At 42.2% G+C, this 13,399-nt stretch overlaps 1 protein-coding gene across 1 annotated transcript in view; it reads left to right on the top strand.

The window, feature by feature from the left end:
* The window catches only part of LOC115471567 (E3 ubiquitin-protein ligase MARCH6-like), a 284,950-nt gene that overhangs the window by 190,725 nt on the left and 80,826 nt on the right, over positions 1-13,399 (top strand). Inside the window, exons 17-20 of the mRNA XM_030205205.1 lie at positions 587-687; positions 1,356-1,493; positions 3,939-4,143; positions 6,790-6,859. Coding sequence (XP_030061065.1) covers positions 587-687; positions 1,356-1,493; positions 3,939-4,143; positions 6,790-6,859 — 514 coding nt within the window. The remainder of the gene's footprint in view (positions 1-586; positions 688-1,355; positions 1,494-3,938; positions 4,144-6,789; positions 6,860-13,399) is intronic.

Raw genomic sequence — 13,399 nt, 5'->3', positions numbered from 1 at the left:
AAACGCCTCCTTTCACCTTCGCAGCAAGCAGCAGCAGGGCAGGCCACTCCTTCCTTCCGTGTTGTCCCGCCCTCGCATGATGTAACGTCCGCGAGGGCGGGGCACGGAAGGAAGGAGGGGTCTGCCCTGCTGCTGCTTGCTGCGAAGGTTAAAGGAGGCGTTTAAGTTTAGTTCCGGGAGCGAGGGGGGTGGGGGGGCCCGGCAACCTCGGGTGGGGGGGCGGCCCGGGGGCGGCCTTGTCCGGCTCTCGGCGGCCCTGCTAGGTTTGCTAGGTCTTACTTTCGGGGGAGGCCTTATATCTACCAATTCAGGAAAGCCTCTACTAGGTCTTATTTTCGAGGGATGTCTTACTTTCGGGGAAACAGGGTAGTACTTAATCTTGCCTTTTGATCCCAAGACCAGATCCTTCATATTGCAGAACTTGCGTTTCAGGTAAAACAAGAAATCATTTCCAAAAGTTTCACCTTACATATAAAATGTGAGAAAACTGTTTGGATCTTGTAGGCTTTGTCCTTTTTAATATAGGACATATAAGAAATCATTACCCATTTAAAATTATGGTGTCATTTTATTTTTATCTTTGCAGATTGTCTTTGGATCAATTGTCCTTCTCATGCTTTGGCTTCCTATTCGTATTATTAAGCTGTTGCTGCCTGCTTTCTTACCATATAACGTGATGCTGTACAGGTAATTGTTTTGTTTCATGTTGCCAAAGATATCTCAACTCTTTCCCATGCGGGTCTCGTGAGAAAGTCATCTTGTATAACATCAAACATTTTCTGCCAAGGCTTTCATGCTATTTCTTTGCTAAGTGTTACAACAGAAAATCTCTAAAGCGTTTTTGTGCTATACATATTTGGATTTTAAATTTGACTACTCTTCACAAATTCCAGCCCAAAGCAAGCTACCTACAGGTACAGTAAGTATACCCATGCTCAAGAGGGTTTGCATAATCTTTTATTTAAAAAAAAAAACATTTCTAGGGCTATCCAGAATAGTTAGTAATAAAACAATATAATGAATACCTAGCCCATGTAGCCACAAAACTGAGCTTGCATACTTCCATCCACTGTTAACCCAGTGCCACCCAACGGACACAGATCCCTGGAGATTAAGCCCATAAACTGTTAAGGTATATCTGGGGAAAACCACTGCTTATGCTGGAGGTCAAGTAGCATAGAATCTTGCTACTTTTTGAGATTCTGCAAGATTTTTGTGACCTGGATGTGCCATTATTTGAGACAGGATACTGAGCTAGATGGACTCGGTATGACAATTCTTAATACAGGATATTGAGCTAGATGGACTTGGTATGACAATTCTTAATATTCTAGTCCTTATGTGTTTTTTTTCAGTGATGCTCCAGTCAGTGAACTTTCTTTGGAGCTACTTTTGCTACAAGTGGTATTACCAGCTTTGCTGGAGCAAGGGCACACAAGACAGTGGTTGAAGGGCCTTGTAAGAGCTTGGACTGTTACAGCAGGATACTTACTGTAAGTATTGAAAAGTTTTTTTTGCATTGCTTCTTACACGGTAGGATTTTACTGTCAAACATTTTCTTTGATTATTTTTATTTTCGTAACATTACTGATTTGCTTTTCCGTGTTACTAATGTGGCAACAGGTGTCTTGGTAGGATCAAGAGTGGCTAATACTATCCTAAAGATTGAGACTCTCGGCAAGGTTATGGTTTTAAACGTAATAAGGAAAAAATAAAATTACTCTGGTTGAGTCATTCTGATAAAATTATTCTGGATAAGATTGACCTTTGATGGTTTTTCCTTGCCTATGGAATGATCTTTCAAGATTTTGGGTTTCCTGGTAGATACCCTATCTTTGAACCACAAATAAACTATATTGTCAGAACTGTCTTCTTAAAACTGTGTTCACATCACAGAATTAGTCCTTTATTTATTTATTTTTATATTTCTCTTAATTTTTAACAATCATAATAAGTCTTATGAGTGTTTACACAAATAGGTAATACAATAAAGAATAAAAGATAAATTCAAATCTAAGGTTTCATTTTTATCGTCCACAATACTATTAAGGAAACGATCCAAGAAAGAGAAATTAAACAGAGGCAAAACTAATTAAAGAAAACATCTTGTCCCAAGTGGTCACTCTAAGCTGTCATACAGTATTACATGTGTGACTATATTACCACATTAACCTCCTCTCTACTTATCAGGAAATCCTCCAACTGATTGGGTTCAAAGAACTGGTAAGATTTAGACTGGTGCAATACTCTACATATACAGGGAAATCTTAACAGGAAATTAGCACCTATTGCAAGCACCCTAGGGCGCAAGGTTAAAAATATCTTGCGTCTCTTTTGTGTATCCCTAGATAAATCCGGGTACACTTGTATCTTTGAACCCAAAAATAAAGAATCTAGATGTCTAAGAGAGAGTCTGAGCACTGCGTCTCTTATCTAATTCCAGTGCAAAGGTAGTTAACAAGGTTGTTCTTTGAGTTATCACCTGAAGTGACGATTCAAGAAAAGTAGTGAGATTCATTGCCTCCTCCTTCTGGGCTTGCGAATTTTCCCTTACATCTTTAGTGTTTGTTTGCAAATAAAAAGCCCGAGTTATTGGAGGCAATGAATTCTCAGACATACCTAATATCTCAATCAAGTATTTCCTAACCATTTGCAATGGAGTAACAAGCGGTGATTTAGGAAAATTTATGAAACGCAAGTTCAATCTTTTAGAGTGATTTTCTAAGTACTCCAATCGCCTTGAAGTAAAGTTCTTATCCTTTAAAAAAGCTTGACCCATAAGCTCAACTTTCTCAGTTCTTTCAGTCAGAGCTTTAACTTCAATGGTATGGAGATCGTTAGTTTGCAATTGTGCCAACGCAGTCTCAGCTAAAGTCTTAATTGTCTCAGTATTTTTTTTAACCAAAGTTTGTAGTGAGGAGTGCATGTTGGAAGTTAAGTCCCACAGTGACTCTAAGGTCACTACGGCTGGTTTTTCCGTTTGTCCCGTTAAAAAATCCGGGAGGGGAGCTTTAACAACCTGGTCCAGAGTACTCACTGTTTTAGATCTTACTACAGGGCTGGAATTAAAAACTGGTTCACCCAGGTTGCTAGCGTCCAGTTTTCCTTCTGTCTCCAGCAAGTTCCCTCTCCGTTCACTCCGTTCTCCTCCTGGGAGTAGCGTGGCAGGACTTGATGGAGTACTTCCTCGTCCGGGTTGCGGGGGAGCCGCACGTTCGACGTTCTGAAGCCGAGAAAGTGAAGCCTTCAAGCCTTGAAGCATTCCTGTAACGTTCCGGAACTATGTGTCGTCAATTGAGGAGATGGAGCCTTAGAGCGCATGAATGTTTCAAGGCTTGAAGGCTTCACTTTCTCACACACACACACACACTCGCTGTCTCTCACATACACTCTCTCTCTCTTTCTCACACAGACTCACACACACACTCTGTCTCTCACACACTGTCTCTCTCTCTCTGACACAAACACACACACACTGTCTCTCTCTCTCTCTCTCTCTCTCTCTCTCTCATACACACTCCATCTCTCACCCACACACTCTGTCTCAAACATACACACTCCGAGGAAAGGGGGGCATGGAACACGATGGGGAGGAGAGGGAGGGGGTATGGAACTCGGAGGAGAGGGAGGGGGGCCTGGAACTCGGAGGAGAGGGAGGGAAGGAGGGGGTCATGGAACTCGGAGCCCCCACCACACACACACTCACTCTCTCACACATACACTCTCACTCTCTCTCTCACACACACACACTCTCTCTCTCTCTCTCTCTCTCTCACTCTCTCACACACACATTCTCTCTCTCTCTCTCTCTCTCTCTCACACACACACATACACTCTTCGAGGAAAACCTTGCTAGCGCCCGTTTCATTTGTGTCAGAAACGGGCTGTTTTACTAGTTACATTATAAAGCTTATCTCAATAATTTCTCTTTGCCACAGGGATCTTCATTCATACTTGCTGGGAGACCAGGAGGAAAATGAAAACAATGCAAATCAGCAAGCCAATAATAACCAGCATGCCCGTAACAACAATGCCATTCCAGTTGTAGGAGAAGGCCTTCACGCGGCTCACCAAGCAATCCTTCAACAAGGCGGACCTGTTGGCTTTCAGCCTTATCGGAGGCCTATCAAATTCCCACTCAGGGTAAATACATATAATTGTATACAGTATATACTCACCTAAATGTTTCCCTCATGTATTTGTAGCTTCCCTACTTTGCCCTATATTTTGTCTTTCCATAGGTCCAGCCTTTTTTCCCTGTCTATCCATAGGTTCACACTTTCCCTTCCCTACCCCAGGGTCTCCCTGTTCCCACCAGAAGCAGCTTCAAGCATAGTGTGTCCCTCTTTTATTGACATTTGCTATTCCACTTTTGCTAACTTGCAGATTAAAGTGGTTAACAATCTAAAAATGGACATAAAAAATAGAAAGGGGGGAAAAAGGAACTAAAAATTGGACAGGAAAGAACAGTCAAACATCCAGAGCAGCAAAAACTAAAATACTGTAAAACAACTAATAAAAACTAAAGGTGGTGTAGGAGGAGGAGAGAATAAGGGTAAGGGAGAACAGGAAAGGGTAATATAAACATAAATCCAGTGATTGTTTAGATTACCATCCACCTAAGTTACATACAAAGCAGAACGAAAAAGCTAAATTTTCAAAACATTTGAATTTTTTTCAGAGAGTGTACCACTTGGATAGTTAAGGCATGGAATTCCAGAGGAAAGGGGCAGCAAAATAGAAAGCACAATGCCGGTTGATTCCAGGTGGGCTTGTTTAGGACTAGGTAGAACAAGGTGATGATCATTGATAGAATGGAGAAGAGCGTACTGGAGAGTATATGATTGTAATTGAGGATAGATAAAAATAGGTAAGCCTGTTTATGGCCCTCCAAAGCTGTTCCAGTGTTGCAAGATAAAAATAGGTAAGCCTGTTTATGGCCCTCCAAAGCTGTTCCAGTGTTGCATGGTGAGGGAGAAGTTGATGATCACTTTTAGATAATATGGCATTGTATAATGTGGTATTCAAAAATTTTTGATCTGATTAATACTGCATTTTAGGAGCAATTGGATTTTTTTTTCTGTTTTTATTTATCCTTTACAAAATGATTTTTTTAAAAACTGCATTCCTTTTTCCAAGGTTGATTATACAGACAAAATAAATCAGATGACCTTACCTATTGTGTGCAAATACCCAGGTCTGCAGATGAGAAAGTTTTATAAATGGTGATAAATTGGTTTGCTTAGATGTTTTGGGGGCCTACAGTTTTTCCTTTTTGGGCTTTCTAGCACAGTAAGAACTAGGCTTGAGATCTGGTACCACAACCCTTCATTCACAGTGATATGTTTTCTCCAATATTAGGTCCTTTTTCAACTCACCCTGGCCTGGTTATTGCATAGAGTCCTTTGTTGTGAGCCACGCACCATTGCTCCTTCTGGAGCTACTGACATGAGCATTATCAGTCCCAGTGAATGCTGTCTCAGTAGTAGCTCCCAGCCCTGGCTAGCTGAAGAAATAGACTCGATCTGGAAATTAAACCTATGTCCTTTTCATAGCAGAGTGCTCATTACCACAGAGCCACCAGATTTGTCATTGCAGATAAATACTGGAGTGTGGTAGCCGTGTTAGTCCACTCTTAAGGTTATCAATAGAAATCAAACAAAATAAAACATGGAAAAGAAAATAAGATGATACCTTTTTTATTGGACATAACTTAATACATTTCTTGATTAGCTTTCGAAGGTTGCCCTTCTTCGTCAGATAAATACTGAAAATTCCACTTGTAATTGGCTTGTGATGGTTATGTTTGAGCAGCAGCTGTATGGCATAGGAGAGTTATGATATCTGACATGACCTGTGGCTGTTAGAACATAACACAAGGTTTGAAACAGGTCTATCAAAGCACCAAAAATGACCTCAAATCCTTGACTGGATTGATATTTTAAATTTCCTGTAATACAGTTTGGAGATAACATATTTCCATCACTGTACATCTGTCTTTTCTTTCCTTGTACCTATCTCAGATCTGTTATGACACAGATCATGCTTACCTTTAAGTGCAAAAATGTCAGCGCTTGCTCATAATTACCCTTTGCATTTCATTAGGGATGGAAGGTGGCATCATAATTATTTATTTGGATTTTGCTCACACTTTTTTCAATAGTAGCTTAAGGTGACTTACATTCAGGTACACTGGGTATTTCCCAGTCCCAGGAGGTCACACTCTAAGTTTGTACCCGAGGCAATGGAGGGTTAAGTGACTTGCCCACGATCACAAGGAGCAGCAGTAGGGTTTCAACCGGCCACCACTGGATGTCAAAACTGGTGCTGTAACCACCAGGCCACTCTTCTACTCTAAGCTAAATAACTGCAGTGGTATGTCTAGCATGGATAAATTGTTAGCAAGGAATTTGTCAGTGGTAAACGTATCACTATCTTTCCAGTATGTATGTATATTGCCTGCATAACAGGGTGGCAATGTAGGATACCAAAAGGTATGGTGTAATAACCTTAAGTTCCATCTGTCTACAATATATGGAATTTGAATGTGCCTCCTGCCAGCCTTTGTAATTGGATGCATCTGAGCTGGGATCATTTCCATCTTTGAATTTAATCTTTTATTTTTTTTTCTGGAAAATAAGTTGCTGTGAAATGTGATGTTTAAAAAAAAAAAAAAATGGCCCCACAAAACACCTCCTTGAAGGTGCTCCCTTTCCCTAATGTATAGTATGTTACACAGTTGTTTCTGTATAATCGTTAAACTTTCCCTTTTGTGTTTCATATTTTCAGATACTTCTCTTAACTGTTTTTATGTGCATAACTTTACTGATTGCCAGTCTTATCTGCCTTACATTGCCAGGTAAGTATTTTTCTGTCATTTTCAAAATTGTGCAACTTAACGTTATGTATTGGCATTTGACCTTACAGATTGTTTATATGATATTTGGTTTTATAAGAGTCATAGCTGGTTGAGGAGAAAAGTATTACAGGCTTTTCCTTTAGGATGGAGATCTGTTATGATTGGGGTCAGAACCCCTCTCAAACTTACCTCTTTCCTGGGGGTCAGCTTCTTAGCTGGCTTCTGTTTCTTTTGTCTGTCCTGTCTGAGCTGGCTCTGTCTCTCTGTGCTGGCAGCTTCCAGTAGCATGGCTCTAATTGTTTCACTATACTGCACCTGTGTGTGTGTTGCCTGAGTTGCTCTACCTCTCTTTGAGGGTACTGGCTTCAAGTGCTTCACGGTTTTGCATTGGTGTGGGTTGGGCCTCTCTGGGTCAGTGTGCTGTTGCCTGGGGCTAGGGAGTGTGACATCATCAGGGAGGGCCTTGATAAGGAAGTGGTGTGGTTTCCTTCAGAGCCTTTGCAACTGTGGTGTTTGCTTTAGGTAGGGTGGTGCAGTGTGCACTTCTGACTTTGTCTAGTTTCCCTGCTTGCTTTTGCTAAGGGCCAGGTTAGTGTTAGTGCAGTGTGCACTGGTGACTGTGTGTTTAGCTTTCCTGCTTTTCCCTTTTGGTTCCCCTGCTGTTCCCTCTTGGTTTTGGAAGCATTGCTGTGTGTAGGGCTTTGGAAGCTCTGTTGCTGATAGAAGTACTTCAGGGTTTGGTGTTGTTAGGAACACTGCAGAGTTTGCTGTTAGAAATACTTCTGGTGTTTGTGCTATAGGAGCATTGCAGTCTTTGCTGTTGGTGTTTGGTGATTTAGAATCACTTTTGGCTTATGTGTTAGCTTCCCTGCTTTTCCTTGTGCCTCCCCTGTCTTCCCTTTTAGTGCTAGGAGCTCTTCTGGTTGCTTGCCAGAGTAGTGCTTAGGAAGCACCTTGTTAGTGGTATCTAGCTTGCTAGAGCAATGCTTAGGTAGCTGGTTAGTTTTGTGTTTAGCTTATTAGTGTAAAGCTCTGCTTGTAGCTTGGTGCTTAGTAGCACCTGTGTTAGCTTTGTGTTTAGTTCCCTGCTCTGTTAGTTTAGGGCTTAGGAAGTCCCTTTCTTGAGCAGGGCTTAGGGGCTCCTGTTTAGTATAGGGCTTAGGAAGTCCTTTTGTCAGTTTACTGTTAGGAACACTCCTGCTGGTTTAGGACTTGGGAACACGTAGATCAGTTTAGGTTTAGGAGCACTTCTGTTTCCAGTCCTGGTTCCTGTGTCATCCGGTATCCAGTAAGTCCTGCCGGCTACTCGAACCCAGGAGCTCAACTTCTGGGGGCTTAGTAGCTAAGCGCAGGTGAAGCTGTGTGGACCAGTCCAGTGTGTTCCGGTCCGGTGTGTGTTCCAGTCCTGTGTCCTCCAGTCCGGGGGATTGCAGTCCAGTGTTCCAGTCCTGTGTCCTCCAGTCCGGGGGATTGCAGTCCAGTGTTCCAGTCCTGTGTCCTCCAGTCCGGGGAATTCCAGTCCATGTGTTCCGGTTCGCTGGGCAGTGCCTGCAGTCCCTGCCGGTGTGCTTACCCAGTGTTGGTTGGTGGGTTTTGCCTGCTGCTGCCGCTCCTCGGCAGCAGCCCAAGGGCTCACGTTTGCTCCAGAGCCCGGCCCCGCGGGCTCTGAACCTGAGAACCTGACAAGATCCAGAAGGTTTAATTTGAATCTTTTCAGTAAGGGATTTAGAAATCTCAACAAGCCATTGTTAAGCTGAACCCCTGGAGCAGCCAAGTGTTGGAACAGTATACAAATTAACTCATGTGCAATAAAATCTGTTTCATGTAGAGTTCTGATCACATGACACTACCACTGTGTAAATCAATGAATATGCTACTCATAGAAATAACATGTAAGCCATTACCCTGACATGCAGTGTAAGGCCATTTTTGACAGTTACTAATATTGAACCAATTGATTTCTTGGGGGGGGGGGGGGGGGGGGCAGTTTCTCTAAATGGTTAGTTTTGCACATAGCTTGACTGTGATACATTTCACTCCTAAGCGAGAGTATGTTGACTGATACCAGTCTCTCAAAGTTACTGCTAGTGTCTAAGCGCATAACACTGAATAAAGTAATAAAGTGCTGGATGTTTTTATGTGAGCTGCTTAGGTGTAAGCAGGTTATAAATTTTATAAATAAATTATGTGACACTTTTAATGACTATTTGCTATTGTTAGAATTTTGGGAAGATGTCAAAAGAACATTAGTAATTACCATTTATTTAATTTTATTTAATATATAATTAATTTTATATAATAGGGGTGGGCAATTAAAGCATTAATAATGCTATTAATGTGTTAATTTTTAATGCAGATGGTTCTTTTTAACCAACCAACCAATTTTTTTTTTTTTTTTTTTTAACACAGTCCTACCCCCCTCGTTTACCTGTAAAGCTGGGCTTGGGCTCCAGATTTTTTCTACTTCCTCGCTACCTCAGTCATTTTCTTCTGCATGGCCGGGCTGTGCTGATAGTGAGCCGTGCCGTGCAGGAAGTTGGGGAAGTCTCACGGGACTTGAAACCGCAAGACTTCCCCAACTTCCTGCACAGTGCGGCTCAAATATCAGTATAGCCTGGCCTTACAAGGGAAGTCAAGAACTTAAGGCATTGAGGAAGGAGAAAAAAATCCAGAACCTGAGCCTTTATGTAAAGGTAAACGAGGGAGGAGGGAGCATGAGAGAAACCGGGTTGTCTTTTTTTGGGTGCTGACACGGAGGGAGGATGTCAACTGGTGCCATGTATACATGTATTTCTAAAAATTGGGCACCTATATGTATACAATAGATATTTACCTGGGTTGGAAGAAAGTAAATCATTAAAATATATATAGAGGTTGAAAAATCACCATTTCCACATGTACTATGGTGCCTGCACTTGTAAATAGAAGCTGTAAAGTGGTGGTGCTGGGGGGGGGGGGGGGGGGGTTTCGTTTTTTTTTTTTTTTTTCTACATTTATTTTTCTAAAATTGATGCTCCTATTATATGTTCTAGAAAATGTATGTGGCATACTCCTACATATTTTATAGAAGGCTCCATCCTGACCTGGACACTCCAGTTTCTCCCTTAACATGCTGTACCAAATGGGGCTTTCCACGAGTATTTGGGTGAAGTAGCCTGATAGTCAGTGGTACACACAGAGAAACGAAATGCCTGAAAGATGGTGACACTTTGGGCAAGGAGAACGTTCCATTCAAAGCAAAACTTAGATTTTCACACTACAAAAAAAGCATTGCAGTCCTAAGCAAAAGAGGTCTCTTCCCGATCACAGGCTGACAGCTACAGTATTTTTTAAGCCATTATATAAGAATATAAGAGGCAGGCCAGTTAGCCGAAACACGGCCATGTCGAGCCCTGTAGATTTGCATGAGTTATGTTGACCTACTAATAAATTGGAATTCATTCTGCATCATCTTAGGACTATTTCTTTGTGTCATCTTCGCTGTGTTCTTTGTGGCTTTAAGTTTGCGAAGATTTTGTTCTATGTCCACATCGACTAATTATGATGGAATCATATTGTTGGGCCCTACCATAAAGAATTAAATAGGCCAAACGACATAATTTGAAGATAGAATGAGCTTCCATTAGTAACCAATGGAGGACACACAGCAGTGGTGTAGCACTCTCGAGCCTAGAAGTTCTACAAATTAACTTTTCTGCAGCATTTGCAATGTCTGAAGTCTGCGATAAATAATTGTTACAACCAGCATAAATGACATTGCAATAGTCTAAATGGCCCATCAGCAGCGTCTGGGCAATCAGCTGAAAAGCCTTCAAGTCAAAGCAAGATCTTGTACATCTTAATTTCCATAATAGACCAAATACCTTAGTCGACACTATTTGTACATGAGACTCAAAAGGTAGTGTAGCAGGACCATGTCCCTCAGGGACACTAATTGGGGCCTGTCTGTAGTCCTTCTAGTAAGCTCTGTTCACGGATATGAGTATTGGAGGTCATGAAAAACAGTGTGAATGTATTTTTGGTACAGAGAAGTCCGGTCCGTTGACTTTTGCTTTGAGGCAGTGGGCCCAGTGGCTCAAAGAGCTGCATTGTACACTTGAGGGTACATCGACATTGAGGTCTCTGCCTGCCTTGACGTTGAGCATTGGTAGTGACCAGCAGGATTGGACATCCTCCAATCCCACCCACGGGGCAAGAAATGATTTGTCTTCATCCTCATCAACATTGAAGGACTAAAATGCCATCTGTCAAGAAACTAAGGCATTGGCACTGGCTTTGAGGTATGGCATTGAGAGCACTAGGACATAGAGGCCATAAATACCTGAGAAGCACCCCCACTGTGAGGAGTACTCACCCTCCAAGGACTCAAGATCAGTGACACGAGGCCATCGATTCAGTCCCATGTTTTCAAAAGATGTGACTATACCGGTTGAGCCCCAGCCTTTATCAGTGGCTCCTCTCGAGGTGCGGAGCTGGTCCATACTGTGAGGAGACGGGGTATCTCCTAGCTCAATGTGATGTCGAGCATCAAGGGCTTTGACGTAGGCTGTATTGGAGTTTCAGCCCTTTCTGGAGTTCTAGGCCCTGGTGTCGCACTTACATTGATATCGGGCTATCACAAGGCATCGGAGCCAGTGCACATTGAGACAATGTTGGTGTCCAGTCCCTTGGGGGAGAAACCTTCCTTGGGGCACCAGAAATCATGTGTCCCTTGGTGCCCCTGTCCAAGGCATGGTCAACCTGTCAGACCGAGACAGGCACAGACTCACACATCCATGGTGGGTTATTTCTACAAGTCTGATTTGGACTGCTCCTAGGAGTCTGAAGAAGCACTAGAGGTCATCTCAGAGGAAGGTTCCCTTAGTATCCCTTCAATCCTCTCCTGAAGAGCTCTCCTTCTCTGATTTTATTAGGGAGATGGCTAGGTCCCACCCATTTAATTTGGACATTGAGGATGAACCCAGAGTTGTTATTGGATGTCTTTGAGTTTGATACTCCTCCAAAGGAAGCTGTGACTGTGCCTGTACACAGAGTTCTTTGGAATGTATAGATGATGCAGTGAGAGACCCCTCTCTGTACATCCTCTAGAGTCCAGAAGACTCCTGGATTTGAGAAGTTTCAGCTTCCTTGGCATTCAGTGGAGGTTGAATCCGCTCTCAAAAGAGCCAAGAGCTCCAAGACTCAATCCTCTGTACTTCTGGGGAGGGAGGCTTGGACTTTAGAATCTTTTGAGAAGAAAATTTTCAGAGTGCTATGCTTGCCTCCCACATACATTCTTACCCAGCTCTTAATGAGCATGCACTAGTGGAACTTAGTGCACAGTGTTGTGGAGTTTGCAGTCTCTCTGCCCCTAAAGAAGGCTGCAGAGCGCCTCCAGCTAGTAGCCTAGCAGTAAGAGTGTAGAAAGCACATGGTCTGGGCAACCTATGATGCTTTCGATATGGCTTCCAGGGCCTCTGCTTATGGGTATTGGGTTGTGCAGACTCACCTGGTTGTGTACGTCGGACCTTGAACCAGCGGTTCAGGAAAAGCTGGTGGACATTCTGTGTCAGGGTGATAATCTTTTGGTGACAAGGTGGAGGAGATCACTGACCTCAAGAAGCATTCTGAGACCTTCAAGTTGCTGTCCCAGCCTATTCCTGGCTCAGCTGCCTCATCGAGGAAATAACCTGACGGAGGGCAACAGGTATTCTCAAAGGCATAGGTTTTTTTCTCTCCTCTAACCCTCACCACCCCCCCCATCCCAGAAAGAGCTCCTGCACACAGCAGCAGAGGGATCAGAAGTCCCAGCCAGCTCCTGGCTCAAAACAAGGGATAAGCTCTTGATTGGTTCCAGGAGAACATAGCCACAATAAAAGTAGTTATTCCAGATGATCTACTGGTAGAGGTAGACTGAGTTTTTGCAAGCAAGGTGACCCCTTGTAACCTCAGACCAGTGGGTTCTCATTGTTGTAAAATTAGCCTGCATATCATAAATCCTATGTGGATAACAACATTTACATACATATTCATGCAATAAACATAGACAAAATATAACTGATATAATCAGTAAAATAACATAATCAAATTTAAACATCTTTAATATCTCTTTTGTGATCTGAATCACAGGACATCAATTAAAGTACAAGACCAAAAGCTTGCTGAAATAAAGTTGTCTTTAACATCTTCTTAAACTGAGAAATAGACTGCAAAGAATGAATTTGATAGGGTGACTCATTCACATTTTTGGTGCAACTACATAAAAAAATCCTAGCTCTGTTTTCTTCAAGTCTAATAGATCAAAAAGAAGGTACATCATATAATGCAGTTAAGGATTCCGAGGTCCGTACCAGTTGATGCAGATACAAAGTTGCCACAATAGTCTGAGAGAGCATTAATTAAAAGTTTATCATAACCAATACACAAATTTCAAAAATAAAATAAAAATAAATTAAAAGTTTAAAGATTAGCAATAAAATTTTGTAAGAAATTCTAAATTCAACTGGCAACTAATGTAGTTGCATCAAAACTGGTGAAGTATGATCAATTCTGTTTATTCCA

Source organism: Microcaecilia unicolor, chromosome 1 (assembly GCF_901765095.1).
Source record: "Microcaecilia unicolor chromosome 1, aMicUni1.1, whole genome shotgun sequence".
Classification (NCBI taxonomy): Eukaryota; Metazoa; Chordata; class Amphibia; order Gymnophiona; family Siphonopidae; genus Microcaecilia; species Microcaecilia unicolor.
The sequence above is the reverse complement of the archived record's forward strand: the minus strand, read 5'-3'. Positions and strand labels throughout refer to the sequence as shown.